Below are 19402 nucleotides of genomic sequence, written 5' to 3'. Positions count from 1 at the left end.
CATATTTTGCTCTTAGGAATTATGATATAAGTTCTTTATGGATTTACTTAAAAAGCACCTTGTGATATAGGAAGAGGATGAAATTGCAGCTTTGTTGAGTGAGAAACTAATTTTAATTTTAGTTGTAAGTGCCACACCCAGTTTGCTTGCATCCTGTGAAGCATAAGTAATTGACTTTCACCCAAGAGTTAGAATCAAATGAAGTTCCATTGTGTGAAGAGAACTGCACTGCACCTAATACTTTAAAGGGGAAAGGAGTGAAGATGCTAATTATGTAAGCATCTAAATTTTGGTCTGTTGCCATGCTGTGCAACATTCATTCAAATTTAAAATTCTCACTTTTACTACAGAACAAGGATACATCTAGAGTTAAAGCACAATTGGTGAGGTGAGAACAGCTAGGAAGTCCTGGTAATAGTCAAGTGTAGAAGCCTATGGTGAAGAGTAAGTGAATTTATGTTTTTTAATGTGTGTGATACATGGTATGTGACTGGAATGTATTAAGACGTACAACGTTAGTTACTATGTTTTCTAAAAGAAGATACTGACCTAAAGTGTACACTGATGAGGGCCTGACCAAGATGATGGCTCTGGAAGTAGAAAAGAGGTATGGGGAATGAAATTGTAAAGTTGAGAACAATAATATTTAGAAGTGGCTAGAAGTTTATGGCAGAGAAAGAGAGGAGTTAAAAGTGAACCTGGAGAACCAGTCTGTGTAACTAAGAGCATGTTGATTTTGTTGATTAGTACTATATGAAAAATTTAGATAATATTGTTATGGATGTGAAGATGAATTGAAAAATGTTGAATTTGAGATATTAATGGTCATTCAGACCAGACTGGCCAATACACAATGAGGAATTAGTGCAAAGAAGAGAAGGTAGATGCAGATATTAATACTTTGGTAGTTAGAAAAAAGAGGAGTAACAGTCTCAAAATAGAAAGGTCAGTAGAGAACCTCATTAGGGTCTCTTTGTAAAGGATAACACTTATGGAAACTGGATCTCATACTGTAGACAAAACTCAAAGGCCTAGAAAGTAGTCAGAAATAAAGGCATTTTTCTCCCTTTGTGGCCGTATGTTGTCTCATTTTTGCTTTTGATTTCTTGTCTACATTGTTTGATTTTTCTGAAAATAGGTTTTCACCACTCAATTTTTACAAAGTTCAAAAGTTGACCATTCAGGTCACAACTTTATGTCTTTCTTCATATGTCTTCATATGTCATATGTCTTTTTTATGTTCTTTCTTCTTTCTTATTGAAATGACCAAAAAGATCTCATGAACTACATGTTCCAACTGCCAGTTCCCAAAAGAGAGGAACTGATTAGCCCGGTTTCTATCATGTGATGACTCTGGTCAAAATAGCTGTGTCCAGAGAGAGACTCCAGTAGGTCATGTTGTCATGTAGGTGTATAGAATGATTTAAAGAAAGGCCAAGTGGTTAATGGCTTCAGATGCAGCAGACAGTTGGAGAAGGTTTGGTTTATACACATATTATTTATGCCCAATAAAAGAGGAATTTGGTAGAGTTCTGGGGCTAGAATCAAATAGTAGGAAGTTGGGACGCCTGGGTGGCTCAGCCGGTTAAGTGTCCGACTTCAGCTCAGGTCATGAACTTGCAGTTTGTGAGTTCGAGCCCCACATTGGGCTCTGTGCTGACAGCTCAGAGCCTGGAGCCTGCTTCGGACTCTGTGTCTGCCTCTCTCTGCCCCTCCCCTGCTCATGCTCTGTCTTTCTCTGTCTCAAAAATAAATAAAAACATTAAAAAAAAATAAAAAAAATACCCAAATAGTAGGAAGTTGAAGATGAATGGACTCCTGAGGAAGCTGAGACCACAGGTCTCCTCTGTGCTTCAGAAGACTTTGGTAGAAGGTACAGTAACTTGAGGAGGTAACAGCGTTCAGGGAAAGCTGAAAACTGTCTTTTATTCCTTTGTTTCTAATAAGGGAAGATGTAAACATGCTTATTGTTAGTTTGGATGGACCCAGTATAGACAGACTAAGCTATAAGCAAGTGAACACATAATTGTTGGAGCATTATCCCAGCGGTGGTGAGTGGTGATTCAACCAATAGCACAAGAGGAAACAGGACCTTTGGAAAGAAGATTCTTGTATCTTAGACAGGTGCAGTGACCTAAGGGCTGAAATAAATGTTTTTCTGGATAGTTATTATAGTTTTCCAATTGGATGTCATTGAACCTCTGGACAACTTCAGTCTGTCCTTAGTCAAGGGGGCTTTTTTGGTGTCAGCTAGAAGATTTCCAAATTGGTATGAAAATTGAGGCCTGGCCTTGGTGATTAGCCTGGCTGTCAAAAGAACCTTTTGTTTCCTAACCATGCTGTCTTTCTACTTAGACTTGTATATTTTTGAGTGTGTAACTCTTTTTGTGTGCTGCGTGCTCTGAAATAACACTAAATGGTGGAACTAAAAGAAGACCTAATTTTCAAAAAAAGTCCATTAAACCAGTGTCCACCATTCCAGGGAATTTCTTCTCATGGGCTACTTCCATTATCAAAGTACACATTATATTTATTTATTTATACATCTTTATTGGAATAAGATTTTTCAACAGTGAAGTACACCGATAACAATTTTACAGTTTGAAGGTTTTTAAAATAAACACACCTAGTACCCCTGTTGAGTTACAGAGAATCTCTATCATCCCCAAAGTTGTCTCATGTCTCCTTCAAGTCCATTTTCTTTCTTCATAGGCAACAATTTTTGGATTGCTATTATCATAAGATAGTCTTGCTTGGTACTTAATATAATTTAAATAGAGTATTTACTCTTATATCTGACTTTTCTCAACTTAATGTTTTAGAGATTCATGTGACATTTTGGGTCATTCTTTTTATTCCTTATTAGTGCCCCGTTATTTTAATATAATGTAATTGGTGTATCCACTCTCCTGATGGGTAGTTTTCCACTGTTTGGCTTTCATTAATAAAGGTATCTTAGAAATTCTTCTATAAGTTTGGGAAAACATATCTTAATTTATCTCAGGTAAATACTTAGGAATGCATTTCTGGGTCATAGTATAAGTATTAGGTTTAACTTTATAAGAAACTGCCACACAGTTTCTAGAGTAATTATATTACATTGTCTTCTGTAATGCATAAGAGTTCCAGTTGCTCCACATTCTTTCCAGCACTTGAAATGGCTGATCTTTTTAAATTTGAGCCATTTTTGTCTCTACAAAATAGTATCTCCTATTTTCTTTTAATTTACATTTTTCTGATGTAGAACAAATTGCATATCCTCATTGGCCAATTAGAAATAATTTTGAAATGGTTGCTATTTACTAGGCCATTGTATTACTTTTAAGGATGTGTTCTTGGCACTAGATGAATTTTTGGACAGATCAAAAATAATAAAACTGAGTAAAATGAGCTAGAAATACCTAATCATCTATGACGAGTACTTGGTGAACAGATTTTTATTGAGACACTCAAGGTGCAGAGATCTTTAGATTTCATTAATTAGACATGTGGACATCTAATCAATGTACCACTTAGCATAAGACTTTTTTTTTGGCTGAAATACTTTATTGTATAGATGGTTCTTGTAGAAATACAGTAATAACTTAGAAATGTGAACTTTACTTGTGTAGAATGTGTGATAATTACTTCTTCCAGGAAAGGATTAAACTTAAATCAAGAAGAGTATAACTCCTTTCCTCTTCTGTCTTAATAACATTACGTTGACTTCTATTCATGGTTGAGGAGATTAATTATAATAAATGAATTTATTTTATTTCCAATGAAAATTAAATAGCTACTAAATATCAGGTACCTTCATATATTCCATTAAGAAGAACGTGAGGGATTATATTACCTCACAATATGTGCTATAATATATGTAATACAGTATACTAAGATTATGCATATACTTCAGAGAATGTATCCATTATGTCCAAATGAGCTTATGACACAGATGGAGGAACACATTAGTTCTTTCCTGGGCCATCAGGGAGACCTCTGCAGGGAGATGTTGCTTGACCTGAATGTAGAATCCAACTACCTAAGTAAGAAATTCAAGACACTCCAGCTGTCTTAATGAGTTTTGGTTTAAATAGCATTTTGTTGGGGGTAACAGAGGGGTGATGAGGAACAAAATGGAGATTAAAGAACCAAACAGTGCATCCCACGAAGAAATAAGATAGATGTGTTATTATCAAATTATCTCAAACATCTTGCAAACATTCCAAAGAAATCAGTCATATCATTTGTGGTCCATACGTGAAGAACACAAAGAATTTCTGTGGTCCCAATCCCAGTTTCAGAAATGTTAAATTGTGAAAATGTATGTCTTAGAATTAATAAAATACAGTAAAACCACTGTGCATTTCTTAGCTATCCCTTTAGAATATGTAACATTTTAAAGACTTAACTTTTAACTAGGTAGGACACTACAAATTATTATCTTCTTTGTAAACCTTTAGAGCTAGTATGACTCTTACTCTACCTTGAAAAAAATAGTGGCCAATTTTCATTAGTTGAAGTTAACAGAGAAGAGAGGTTATGTTACAGTGGAGCTTTCTTGACTGCCCTACAGTTGGGCAAGGAGTGGGAGGGGAGAAAAGGTCTCCTCAGATGGAAATCTTATTTTTACTTAATGAAAAAATTTAAGTTTATTTATTTTGAGAGAGAGCACGTGTGCAAGCAGGGGAGGGGCAGAGAGAGAGAATTCCAAGCAGGCTCCACGCTATCAGAGTGGAGTCCAGTGCTGGGCTCTAACTCATTATCTGTGAGATCATGACCTGAGCTGAAACCAAGAGTCAGATGTTTAACCGACTGAACCACCCAGTTGCCCCTATTTTTACTTATTAATGACAATAATATTTTGAGCACTTCTGATATTACAAGAACTACTGTAATTTTTATTTAGTCATTACGCACCATGAGGAAGTTGGTACCATTATCTCACTTATCAGATGAGGAAGCTGAGGAACAGAGAGGTTAAACTCTGTTGATTGTGTTCAGCTTGTATGTAGCAGAGCTATGGTTCAGAGCAGACTGGCTTAAGCCTCCACCGTGTGCTCCCCTCCTAAATTAATGAATGGTGTACACTGGAATTCAACTGGGCACCAAGTAGAATATACCTCTTCCTCAGCAAGGATGGAGGTGCTCTGATAGAACTGATGGCATTTTGCTTTGAACAATGTGGAGTAGTATGGTTTCAAATCATGCAGAAATTGTTAAATTTCTAGCCCTCTCACTTGAGTAGTGTTGAGTAAATTAAGATCTCTGAAACTTGGTGTTCTTATTTTTAAAAAGAGAGTAATATTTTACCTTGTGAGGTTCTTTGGAGCACAAAGTAATTATTTTAACATACTGAAGACAAAGTAGACATTGCGCATATGGATAGAAACAACCAAAAAGTGTTGAGGAAGCACGTGTGTGTGTGTGTGTGTGCGCGTGCGTGTGTGTGTGTGTGAGGTGATTTGTCTTACAGGAGTCGGGGACCCTGCCTAGGCATTGGATGACACTAGGCTGATAATGTGTCCATCTAACCTGGTGGGACACAGATGTGAAAAACATGAGAAGTAGTAATGGCTTTTTTTCCAGAATGGGTATTCTTCCTCAATGGCCTTACTTTACACAGCTTAAATCTCTAATAGAATTCCAACATGTTGAAATTGCTCACAAGATTTCCTTTTAGAAATCTCTTTTAACATCAAAGGATTTCTAGTTCCAGAAAATTACAGACTTGACTATAGAGAATCAAGGTAAAAGTCAAATTATTTAGGAGTCAGATTATCATATCAGAGAACATTGGGCACAGTAGGAAGTTGCCAGCCCCTTGGATGAGATTCCTTTAGAGGAAGGCAAAACAGCACAGGGAGAAAAATAAAACACTGAAGTTGAGGCAGGAGACCCGCGTTTTTGTTCCATCTCTGCTGTGTGAACTTAGGTTAGTATTTTGACCTTTCTGGGTTTTCATTTCATGCTGTGCCTAATTTGAGGATTAGCACTTCTCAAACTGTATTCCCCAAGCCCTAGGATCCTGTATAGAGGCTATATGGGCTGTAGCTGATGTGGAAGCAGCAGGTAACATGGGACTCCAGTCCTATTCCCTTAATTCAACCCAAGGAGCTCTGCTTTACTAATTGTATCATTGGGTTTCCACATCTGATTTTGTCTGGGAGGGGGGAAGGATGGATTTTTTGAAGCGAAAACAAAAAACGCACTTATCTCTGGGATGATAGCATTCCAAGTTGCACATCTGTAAGCCAGGATACTTATGCTCTACTATCCATGCATGTAAGTGGGCAGAAGTTACAAAGACTAAGATAAACATAGTTTTTATCCTCAAGTGATGTGCAGCATAGCTAGGAAGAGGGCAAGGCCATGCACGAGAGAGTAAGAGGGCAAAGCTTATTGCAAGGTTCTCAGTCTCTCATCTCTGACCTACCCTTCTATTTCCCTCCTTTGGTAGAAGACTCATTCCATCCCCAAGCTTCTTTGTTGTCTCCCTCTTTGTGATATCCCTCATATGCTTTGTTTTTTAATTTTTAATGTTTGTTTATTTTTGAGAGGAGGGAGGGGCAGAGGGAGAGGGAGACACAGAATCTGAAGCAGGCTCCAGGCTCTGAGCTGTCAGCACAAGAGCCTGATGTGGGGCTCAAACTCAAGAACTGATATCATGGCCTGAGTTGAGGTTGGATGTGAACTGACTGAGCCACCCAGGCACCCCAATCTCCCTCCTATTCTTGAGGAATATTCTAATAAGCCATTTATACCAAGATACAGAATGGCTGATAAGCCTCAAAACGTAGAGTCCAAAACGAAGTCGGATGCTCAACTGACTGAGCCACCCAGGTGCCCCAAGAACCAAAATTTTAAGTAAAGGGAATAAAACTCTAATATAAGAAACTAGAGTAGATTCTTCTTGACGGGGCAGTTCTTCAAGCATAATACATAGGTAATTGCCTTTTTCTCTAACTTTGGTTCTGATCAGCTTTACAGTATAGTGGTGTTTATGACTAAGGACTGAAGCCAGTCAGTTTGGTTTGCAATCTATCTACATAACTTGCTAGCTGTGTGGCTTTGGGCTAGCTACTCAAGTTCCCAGTTTCTCAGTTTCTTCACCTGTAAAATGGGGGTTAATAACACTATCTCTTGCAGAGCTTACAATCAAACATTAATGTAGTAATATATACAAAGCCCTCAGGATGGAGTATGACCTAAAATAAGCATTAAAAATGGAAAACATGTAAAAGAGCTATGTGATAAATAGTTTAGAAGAATAAATAAAGACTGAATATCATGATTGAGGTTATAAAAATTATATGAAAATAAAGATGACCAAATAAAGAAAATTTTGTGGAAAAGATGAGTTTTGATCTATCCTTTAAATGATTGAGATCAGTAAAACTGGAGGACGTTCTAGGCAAGGTGAAGAACATGAATAAAAGAAACAATGAAAGAATACTTTAGTGCATCCATGGAACCATAAAGTGGCCTAGTGTAGAGTTGGTATAGTCTGTAGTTGGAGACAAAGAAGAAAAAAAATAGCATTTAAGGAAGTTTAGATGGAAATCAGCATGTGGCATGGTTTAGAATGGTGTGAAATATTACTGTAGTTGGTCAGTAAGCTATTGCTGTATTAATTGTCTAAAGTAAGAAGAATGTATGTCACTATAGTGAAGGAAGCAAGTTTTTGAGTCCAGAGGCCCAAGCACCTACCTTAGCAACTCTGAGATTTACCACCTTCAAACATAAACTGCAGATAATAACTTTATTAGGTTACCATGCAAATCATATGAGTTGATACACACAGAAGTACTTTGTAGGTTCCAAAGTTCTTAAAGAAGTATTAATACTAGATGTCATCATTTACTCAGAAAATAGCAATGGGAGTAAGTAAAAAATATAAATGGGCTATAGTTGGGTGAAGAAATCACATATCTAATTATCAAAAATAAAGAAGACACAGGGGAGTTTGGGTGGCTCAGTCGGTTGGGTGTCTGACTTCGGCCCAGGTCATGATCTCAGGGTTTGTTGGTTCTAGCCCCGTGTCAGGCTTTGTGGTGACAGCTCAGAGCCTGGAGACTACTTTGAATTCTATGTCTCCCTCTGTCTCTGCCCCTTCCTACTCAAACTCTGTCTCTCAAAAATAAACAAACATTGAAAGAAAAATTTAAAGAAGACACAATTCATTTGACTTTCATTCTTGGGAAAATAGGTCTTTCTGTTTATTTTCTAAAGATAATTTATTAGCTTAGGGTAAACCTCTTAATCACTTTATGGTTTTAACATTTTTATTGAAAAAAAAATTTGATACATAAATACCCAGTTCACCTACTTTCATGTGTTTGGTAAGAAACAAAATTGTTTATTGATCCGAAAATGCTTTAACTTAATTCTGGTAAGGATTTAGTAATACATTACTGTTTAAAGGTTCATTAGCTCTTTTAGCCCAGTAGGGTACCTAGCTTTATAGTCATAGTAAATAGCTCTCTAACAAAATGAATTTAATATACCTGCAAAAATATTTTACTTTATATTCTACCCTAGTATTACTTTCAGAGCTTATATACTTGGAATCCAAATCTGGGGTTGGAGTCAGGTTGTGTTTCTTGTTAATTGCATGGCCTAAGTCAAATTTCCTAAAAAAACTTGAAACTTTAGCTTTCTTACCTGGAAAATAATAATACATATTTCACACAATTATGGAAATGAAATGAGGTAAATTTTAGAAAATTATACGCATGTGGTGCTTGACACATAGTAAGTAACAATTAAATATTCTTATTATTTTTCCATAACAACCTACTCTTGTATTTCAATGTCTCTCAAAGATCTCCTCAAAACCTTTAATCTTAACCCTAGAATTTATTACCAAAATTAATATGTGGCTGTGTTACTGAAGTTAACACAATTGGAGGGTAAGTATAAGATTTTGAATTCAAGCAGTTGAGAATCATATGATATCTTGGTCTCTCCCCATCTCCTTGACCCCCTTCTCCCTTCCTCATAAATGGAACTTCTCAACCTAAATTTCAAAACTTGTCACATTCTGTCAGCATTTTGTCCATCCAGACTCCTCTCCCTCTTTTCCTTATCTTTCTTCAGGGTGGATCTTTCTCCCTCTTTGGACAGGGCATGAATGTTTGTGATAAATGACCTCTGCTCACACTGCTTGTCTTTCTCTGGATTAAGTCCAGCTCAGCCATCTTAGGCTTCTTGGATCTCTAATATTCATCTATTAACTCATGGACTTGTTATTTGTCTATTCATTCATTTATATACTTACTCATATGTCCAACAAACATTATGAGTCTACTACATATCAGGCAAAATGGATATTTAAAGTTAAATAAAACACAACTTCACATCTCCAAGAGTTCACAGTTCTGGGAGAGATGCAGTTAACACATTTTACATAAATAATTGCTGTAAGAGTTACCATAACAAAGGTACATTCAAGGCCCTTGGGAGCACACCAGAGGAGCCACTGACTCCGAGGAGGTCAAACAGGGTGATGTTGATCCTTGCTGGGTCTGGGATATGTAGATTTTTTAGAGATGTTCATGAGAGAGACATGCGGAGGTAAAGTAAAGAAGAAAGGATGGGAGGCAGAATGAACAGCATAGACAAAGCACACTGGTGAGTTAATGGTATGGTAATCAAGGAACTGTTACTACCTCATCATGAATGGGGCAAATGTGCTTGTGGTAGTGACAGGAAATACACCAGTTAAAACTGTCAGCATTTTAGGTAGGAGGATTTATAGATTAATCTTAGGAAAATTGGAGAGAAGGGCCAAGTTCGAGTCAGGAAGACCATATAGAATACAGTGGTAATAGTTCAGATGAGAAATTGTGGAGTTCAGAACTAAGGTATTACTCAAAGGATGAGATGATATATTCCATCAGTGTGGACATGGGATGAACCATAGGGGAGCTGGAATGACTCCTGAGTATATGTCTCAAGGAAGTAGTAATTATGATAATAATTGAGATTAATAATTCATGAAAACAACTAGGTTAGATGGAGTTTAATTTTGGGCAACCAGGTGAAGATATTTAAGTGGCTAAAATGAAGGCCAATTCTTTTTCTTTAAAATGAGTTTTAGGGGCGCCTGGGTGGCTCAGTCGGTTAAGCGTCCGACTTCAGTTCAGGTCACGATCTCGCAGTCCGTAGGTTAGAGCCCCGTGTCGGACTCTGGGCTGATGGCTCAGAGCCTGGAGCCTGCTTCTGATTCTGTGTCTCCCTCTCTCTCTGCCGCTCCCCCGTTCATGCTCTGTCTCTCTCTGTCTTAAAAATAAACGTTAAAAAAAAAAAAATGAGGTTTAAATAAGTTCACACCTGTGAAGCCATCATCACAATCTATGCCATAAACATATTCATCAGCTTTATCCACTTTTTTTAAAAGTGTATTTTGTGATATGAACACTTAATGCAGATCTACCTGTTGAGCAAAAATTGTAAGTATACAATACAGTATTAATTATTGGCACTATGCTGTATAGCTGATATCTAGGATTTATTCATCTTAAGTAACTGGAACTTTGTACCCTTAAGCCAGTTCTTTTTTTTTTTTTTTAATTTTTTTAATGTTTATTTTTGAGAGACACAGATCATGAGCGGGGGAGGGGCAGAGAGAGAGAGGGAGACACAGACTCCAAAGCAGGCTCCAGTCTCTGAGCTGTCAGCACAGAGCTTGCCACAGGGCTCAAACTCACGAACCATGAGGTATGACTTGAGCAGCAGTCAGATGCTTAACTGACTTAGCCATCCAGGTGCCCCTAGGCCAGTTCTTCAGTAAGCATTTATTGAGTGCTTATCATGTGTGCTGAATACAGGATGTTTACAATAGGACAAGTTACAATTTTTACCCTTAAGGAAGATCTACTGAATGGAGAAAGAAATAAGACTGTAATACAGAAGAGTTCTAATTGCCTATGAACTGGGTTGTGGGTGTGTGGCAGAGAGAGTGAAACGCTCAGTTTGGGACACTGGCGAGGTCTTCACAGGACAAATGATTCTGGACTTTAAATATCATTTTTACAGACAGGGTGGGCAAGATACTAGTGATATGTTAGGTAGAGAATAGAAAAGTTACTAAGGTGTGAAAAATCATAGAGCCCTTAGTGAATACTAAGTCACTCTATATGGTCAGAATATAGAGCAAGTAGGTATGTAGGTACAACAGTGGACGCATGCCCTTGGGTTCATGTTTTTTGAGGCATGGCTTCAATTCAGGTTGAATTTTCCTGATTAAAAATTTTCCAACAATTATTGCCTAGAACAATAGTTCTGAACAAATAATGCAGGTCAGGAAATGTATAATGATTTCATGAAATGTCAGAAGCATTAACAAAATTGTTGCTCTCATTTAAACAAAGAGTAAGCACTTTTTTGAGGTATGATAGACTCAGGATCATGAGTTGAATGCTGATTAGAGTAGTTTATTCTATGAAAGTTAGTTTTAAAATAATTTACCTATCCTACTGCCAATTGCCAATGTCTTCTCTCCACAAGAAAAGTTTGTCAAGGGGTACAAAAAGTATTTTCTTTTTAAATTTTAATTTAGTAGTCAATTTCTTGACACTTACAGAAGTGGAAAGCAGGTCCTGGCTTATAATTATGAGTGAATACCAAACTGGTTCAGACAAGAGGAATTAGACTCTTAATAGTTTATGAGACCCAGAAGACAAGGACTTCTTTAGAATGTGTCTCTCCTCCATCTTTATGCTTTCCATTCTCATTTACATTGCCTTGCTTCTTCTTGTGAAGCTTGTCTCCTGGCCAGAGCATTTTTCCCTTCAAGTCCCTGCAGAATGTCAGTGAGGTAAAAATGGCAGATTTCTAAGGAGAGGGAGCTGATAGCCAGCCAGCTCCTAGAACAATATACAGTTGGTGATGTATTCTTTAAAGAATTACATAGATTATTTATCCACTCAAATATGTAGTTCAATGTTAGGAAAGGCTTTTTGGCTGTTACCGGTATTTTTGTGGTTTCTTTCAGCTGTAAAACAGTTAAGCTCAATTCCACAAAATTTTGTTTAGAACCTACCGCATACAAGGTGTGGTAATATTGAACCAGGAAAATTAATGTAAACTTTTTCTCTCTTTTTCTCTTTTTTTACTTCATGTAATTCACGAAATTAACCATCGTAAATATTAGTTACTGGTGTGGTCATTTGCATTATAAAATATCAACTCATTGGATGAGTTCTACCTAACCAATTTTTGATTATCAGTAGGTAACTTTTATTTGTGACACAATTTCCTTTTGTAATTTGGTACTCTATCTGCCCTGGAGATGGGTTCCCTGCCATTTGCCACAAGGCTATACCAGTTGATTGGGATGGCTCAACTCTTTCAAGTCATGTCCTCTCAAAACTTGGATATATTAAATCCAAGCATGTTTTCAAATATGTTTTCTCTTGGTATTTATTTCATTATATGAAATATTTCTCACTTGGATGACTTTATTATTTAAGAAATTCCCACTCAATATCTAGAAAAGTAAAATGTTATTTGAACAAGAAAAGGGCTTACATATATGAATAATATGAATTTGATGACTTTTAAATGTCTAGATTGGAGGAAAATTTAAATGCTTAGGTTTGTGTAAATGAAATTTTAGAAAAGGAAACAAAGTGGAAATGATAATATGTCGTTAATATAGCTTTTTAAATTGGCCTATAATCTTACACAGCCTTTTCTAAATAGCTATTATTACCTTTTATTACTGTGTGAGTTGTGTCCCCTAATTAATGATTTAAAAAGAAAAATATAACTTTAATGTAGTTATTGGTACCAATTTGCTTTATAGTTATTTTAAAAATAACTCTGTACTGAAATTCACATACTCCTCTGCTCCCCTCAGCAATATTTCATACATTGTGTATCTTGACTACTTCAGAAATATGTTAGAAATGGGATTAATCTAGAATTGAATTCTGATAATCATTTCAACATTTCTTTCTTTTAGACACTATATGAAGATATGTGGAAATGAGAGAGATTCCTGAAACCCCTTCTCCGGGAGAGAATGTCTTTCATAAATGGAGCTTTGCTTATGGTTGTCACAGGACACTGACACTGCAGCAGAACCATGGCTGCCATTCTTGTTAGTTTCAGTAATTCACAGAACATCTGAACAGAGATGCTTGCCTTGGATTTACAGATTTTCATCCTGATACTTTGTTTACTACTTTGGGGCAGGAAAACTTGCACTAATTGCTCTCCATGGTGACTAATCTTTTCAAGAGCCTGATTTTACCTTACATACATAAGCTTTGCAAAGGAATGTTTACAAAGAAACTGGGAAATACAACCAAAAAAAAAGAGAATCGTCAGCACAAAAAGGATCAAGACTTTCCTACTGCTGGCCAGACCAAAACCCCTAAATTTTCTAATACCTTAAAAAGCACTGTAAAGAAGATTGCGAAGTGTTCATCTACTCGCAACTTATCCACTGAAGAAGACGAGACTAATAAAGAATTTTCTCTCTCACCAACATTCAGTTACCGAGTAGCTATCGCCAATGGCCTACAAAAGAATATTAATGTAACTAACAGTGATAATGAGGATCTGCTTCAAGAGTTATCTTCAATTGAGAGTTCCTATTCAGAATCACTCAACGAACTAAGGAGTAGTACAGAAAACCAGGCACAGTCAACACACACAATGCCAGTTAGACGCAATAGAAAGAGTTCAAGCAGCCTGGCCCCCTCTGAGGGCAGTTCTGATGGAGAACGCACTTTACATAGCTTAAAGCTAGGAGCTTTACGCAAACTGAGAAAATGGAAAAAGAGTCAGGAATGTGTTTCATCAGATTCAGAGTTGAGCACAATGAAGAAAACCTGGGGAATAAGAAGTAAATCTTTGGACAGAACTGCACGGAACCCAAAGACAAATGCCCTCGAGCCAGGATTCAGTTCCTCTGGCTGCATTAGCCAAACACATGATGTCATGGAAATGATCTTTAAGGAACTTCAGGGGATAAGTCAGATCGAAACGGAACTCTCTGAACTACGAGGGCATGTCAATGCTCTCAAGCATTCTATAGATGAGATCTCCAGCAGTGTGGAGGTTGTGCAAAGTGAAATTGAGCAGCTACGTACAGGGTTTGTCCAATCTCGGAGGGAAACCAGAGACATTCATGATTATATTAAACATTTAGGTCATATGGGTAGCAAGGCAAGCCTGAGGTTTCTAAATGTGCCTGAAGAAAGATTTGAATACGTTGAAAGTGTGGTATATCAAATTCTAGTAGATAAAATGGGCTTTTCAGATGTACCAAATGCAATTAAAATTGAATTTGCTCAAAGGATAGGACACCAGAGGGACTGCCCAAATGCAAAGCCTCGACCCATACTCGTGTACTTTGAAACCCCTCAGCAAAGAGATTCTGTATTAAAAAAATCATACAAACTCAAAGGAACAGGCATTGGAATCTCAACAGATATTCTTACTCATGACATAAGAGAAAGAAAAGAAAGAGGGATACCATCCTCCCAGACATATGAAAGCATGGATATAAAGCTGTCTACTCCAGAGCCCAAAAACAAGAAGAATAATTGGCAGTCACCTGATGACAGTGATGGAGAGCTGGAATCTGACCTCAATAGAAATAGTTATGCTGTGCTTTCCAAGTCAGAGTTTCCAACAAAAGGAAGTACTTCCAAGTCAAGTTCAAAATCACACAATTCAAGAGCCAAGAATAAAACTGCTAGTGGCAGCAGAATTTCAAGTAAGTCTGATTATGATAAAATTTCCTCACAATTGCCAGAATCAGATAATTTGGAAAAACAAACTATAACCCATTATGCAGATGCTACACCCCTCTGGCATTCACAGAGTGATTTTTTCACTGCTAAACTTAGTCGTTCTGAATCAGATTTTTCCAAGTTGTGTCAATCTTACTCAGAGGATTTTTCAGAAAATCAGTTTTTTACTAAAACTAATGGAAGCTCCCTCCTGTCATCTTCAGACCGAGAACTTTGGCAGAGGAAGCAGGAGGGCACAGCCACCTTGTATGACAGTCCTCAGAATCAACATTTGAAAGGGGCACTTCAGGGTGTCCAAGGGCAGAGTGAAATTGAGAACACAGAAACTGTGGATAGTGGAATGAGTAATGGTATGGTATGTGCATCTGGGGACCGAAGTCATTACAGTGATTCTCAGCTCTCTTTACATGAGGATCTTTCTCCATGGAAAGAATGGAATCAAGTAGAGCAAGGCACTGATTTAGGTTTAGATTCATCCACCCAGGAAGCTTTTGACTATGACACAAACAGTCTATCTGATCAACAACTAGATGTTTACAATAAAGACCTAGAAGACTTGGGAAAGGGCCAGAGTGACTTTCAGGATGACTCTGAGAGCTATGATTTAACCCAAGATGACAATTCATCTCCATGCCCTGGGTTGGATAATGAACCACAAGGCCAATGGGTTGGCCAATATGATTCTTACCAGGAAGCAAATTCTAATGATCTGTACCAAAATCAAAACCAATTGTCCATGATGTATCGAAGTCAAAGTGAATTGCAAAGTGATGATTCAGAGGATGCCCCACCCAAATCTTGGCATAGTCGATTAAGTATTGACCTTTCTGATAAGGCTTTCAGTTTCCCAAAATTTGGATCTACATTACAGAGAGCTAAATCAGCATTGGAAGTGGTATGGAACAAAAGCACACAGAGTCTCAGTGGGTATGAAGATAGTGGCTCTTCCTTAATGGGGAGATTTCGGACATTATCCCAATCAACTGCAAATGAGTCAAGTACCACCCTTGATTCTGATGTCTACACAGAGCCTTTTTACTACAAAGCAGAGGATGAGGAGGACTATAGTGAACCAGTGGCTGATAATGAGACAGATTATGTTGAAGTGATGGAACAAGTCCTTGCAAAGCTAGAAAACAGGACTAGTATGACTGAAACAGATGAACAAATGCAGGTATACGATCATCCTTCATATGAAACACCTTATGAAACCCCACAAGATGAGGGTTATGACGTGCAGGCAGATGATATGGTTAGTGAAGGAGGATTGGAGCCATTAAATGAAACATCAGCTGAAATGGAAATAAAAGAAGATGAAAACCAAAACATCCCTGAACAGCCCATGGAAATCATAAAGCCAAAGAGAATTCGTCCTTCTTTCAAAGAAGCAGCTTTAAAAGCCTATAAGAAACAAATGGCAGAATTAGAAGAGAAGATCCTGGCTGGAGGTACTCATGTTTACATGCTACATTTTGAGCTAGTTGTATTTTAACGTTGGGTGGTGCTTCTTTAGAGTATGTTCTGTTTTACTCTTGGGAGAAAGAATGTATTTGCAAGAAATTTGCATGTTTATTCTGAGAAGGGTATTATTTTACTCTGCTCCCCCCACAAGTTGGGCTTGATGATTTAAAATCAGGGTGTTTTCAAATAGGTCATACTAAAAGGAGCCCAGATTTCTCTGCTAGGGTTAGGAACAAACCCCATTTCATATTAACTAACTTTGTGGCATCAGTCATCAAAAGGAAAAAAAAAAGGGGGGGGCAAGTGAAATCTAACAGCAACCCGGAATTACTCTTTGGTTCTATTAGGTTTACAAGGATGAGGAGAATGCTATAATTTTAAAGAATTAAGAACCATAGACTCCAGTTTTACCCCTCCCATCAAATCTATACTTTGAAGCCTGCCATAAGGGGGAGGTGGATATGCATAGCCAGCCCTAGCCAGTCCCATGGAGGACCATTGCCTCCATCACTGCTTACGGATGAAGCTGAGGGAGTACAGTATAGCCAAAACCCTAGGCCATGACTGAATGGTCACAAAGCACTCTTTGAAGAGGAGTCAGTAAAGAGTCAAGTTCTCTCCTAAAGAGAAGTCTCTTCCCCCCTTATGATATTGAAAAGAGTTATTCTTATAAAATTCTTATTTAAGAATTTTACTTGATTTTTCCGAGGGAACAATTTTGGTTCATCCACTTTTGAAAACTAGCCACTTGTAAATAGGTGTTTTTGACTTTTTATTTTCTACCAAACTTCACCTGCACTTACCCCAATCTCTTACCATTTATGTTATTTTCATGCTTATCACTTTTATCTTTAGGGTAGTTTGATATTATCTCAGTTGTAATGAAGTTTATATTGTTAAAGTTGTCCTTATTTATGGAATTGTAGTCTTTAATGTATTTACATAACATTTCTTAAAGGTATATATTAAGATGATAAACTGTCCTTGCCATTATGAAATAATATAACAATTTCCTCAGCCAGTAGCTGATGACAGCATCTTTGTCTTGAACAAATTTGTTGTTAGACATTCCTTAAAACTGGTGATTTTCTTGTTGATGGGGTAGGTTATTGAATAGTCAGATACCTTTATTGTTAAACTGTTTCAGGCCTTAAGGCAATCGAAATAACAATTAGGATTATGTAATTTATTTAAAGAACAACATGAGTTAAAGGGATCTTGGGTGCATTGGCTGTGACTTTGTTGTTTTCAGGAGGCAGTTCTCAACTATATTTAAAGCCAACGTGAATGTGCAGAGTAGTCAAAATTTTATGCAAATAATAATTCATACTGGAATAATAACTATCTTATTTAAGAGTGATGTTTAATATTTAGATATCCTTATTACTGAAACTCAGTTAATAGTTTCTTGGGATAAAGGCCAACATGTGGATTCAGGTAGGTCTACTTAAGGGCATCTTAAGACTAACCAGTGTGCTTGAGTATGTGTCTATTGTGATTTAATGGATGTTTTAATGCCAGATGGTTAAAGTATCTGAAATGTTAGGCAATATTATAAAAAATCCAAAACTATAAATTTCAAAAAGTTGATCTTCATTAACTTTTAAAAATTCCAAATTAGCTTATGTTTTCACTCATATGTGGATCTTCAGAAAATTAACAGAAGACCATGGGGGAGGGGGAGGGGAAGGGGGAAAAAAAGTTACAGAGAGGGAGGGAGACAAACCATAAGAGGCTCTTGGATACTGAGAGCAAACTGAGGGTTGATGGGGGGTGGGGGAGAGGGGAAAGTGGGTGATGGGCATTGAGGAGGGCACTTGTTAGGATGAACACTGGGTGTTGTATAGAAACCAATTTGACCATAAATTATATTAAAAACAAAAAATTCCAAAGTAGCAAAATCTACAAAGTAGATTGTTAGGAGTATTGACCCTTCGAGTAGTTAACAACCTTAATAGTCCAGCGGCACTTTTCCTTAGAGAACAGAAATACACTTAGTTAACTGCACATCACCAATTTAAGAATCTGAAAATAGGTAAAACAATGTTGTGCCATATACCTGATATCTTGGGCCTCGCTATAGAGCGCCTAGACCCCTTTGCCATCTTGGAGCTTGGCGTGTTATCCTTGAGCTAGCTTTGAATGGAATCTGTTGGGTATCATTTATCCTGAAGGAAATCAGACACACATCTTTAAGATACTCTCTGGTTGCTTGAAAGGCACCAGATTGACTACCCAGGAGGCTGCAGTAGCCTAGATTTTAAAGGCCATCTTTTCTTCCTTTGGCAGCAGTCAGGCAGTTGTCTCCCTCCTGTGCCACCAATATGCCTCAGGAGGAAGGGCAGCCAAAGAAGGGCATTTTTCAGGCCCCTTGACTGCTCAGAGCATTCCAGTGAGGTGCCAATTGTCGTGATGGATTTTGTGCCCATGGCCATCTGCTTACTGGGCTTTGGGCAGATGCCAATAGATTTTTCTCTCCATGACTACCATGGAGAGGCTCTCCATCATTAGGTAGCAGAGCTGTTTTTTTTTTTCTTTTTCCATTACTAATCTGCCAAGATTAGACTGTAGAGTTCTTGCTATAAAACTCCATAGGATGCTGTTTCCCTGATAGAGCTTTATGGAATTAGAAGTTCATAAATTTAATTGATTTCAACTTCTGTCTTCAGGGTCCTGGTAAAGAGGAATTTTAAAGACCCCAATGTTTATATGCATGGATATTTGGTCACAGTGTTTTTGAGAACTTTCACCTTGAATAGTGTGCCAGTGGGGAAAGGATTTTGTAATGTGTGTAGCCAAAAACTCGATGAGGTCATATTCTTTCCTTGTTGCTGAGCCCTGCTGAGTGGTACCTTTTGTGTAGCTGGCCTGAACCCCACACCATGGTAGTGACTCTTGGATCCCTTACCTCCAGTCCTGCTGGAATTAACTATTGTCTCCTCTGAATTCTCAGATACCTGCCTTTTATGGCACTAGCTTCTACCTTACATACTGACAGTTTCTCATTTTCTCTTCTAAATTGTCTTCTAAAGGTGAGAGGTTTGTTTTCATTCTTTCATTTGCACTGTGCCTAGACCAGTGCTTTATATGGAGTAGTCACTGAGTTAATATGTGTTGGATGAATGCTGAATCAAGGGGAACAGTATACCAAATAGAAAGCACAACAAGTTTCAAAGTCAAATCCAAAGTGT

At 37.5% G+C, this 19402-nt stretch overlaps 1 protein-coding gene across 3 annotated transcripts in view; it reads left to right on the top strand.

Annotated features, from left to right (window-relative positions):
- UNC13C (unc-13 homolog C) overlaps positions 1-19402 on the top strand; it is a 612857-nt gene that overhangs the window by 22471 nt on the left and 570984 nt on the right. For all 3 annotated transcript variants that reach the window (XM_060618476.3, XM_060618475.3, XM_060618477.3), the window contains exon 6: positions 12950-16198. In XM_060618476.3, coding sequence (XP_060474459.1) covers positions 13207-16198 — 2992 coding nt within the window. In that variant the 5' untranslated portion in view covers positions 12950-13206. The remainder of the gene's footprint in view (positions 1-12949; positions 16199-19402) is intronic.

This window comes from Panthera onca, chromosome B3, assembly GCF_046562875.1.
Source record: "Panthera onca isolate mPanOnc1 chromosome B3, mPanOnc1 haplotype 2, whole genome shotgun sequence".
Classification (NCBI taxonomy): Eukaryota; Metazoa; Chordata; class Mammalia; order Carnivora; family Felidae; genus Panthera; species Panthera onca.
Note: the sequence above shows the minus strand (reverse complement) of the source record. Positions and strands in the feature narration are given on the sequence as shown.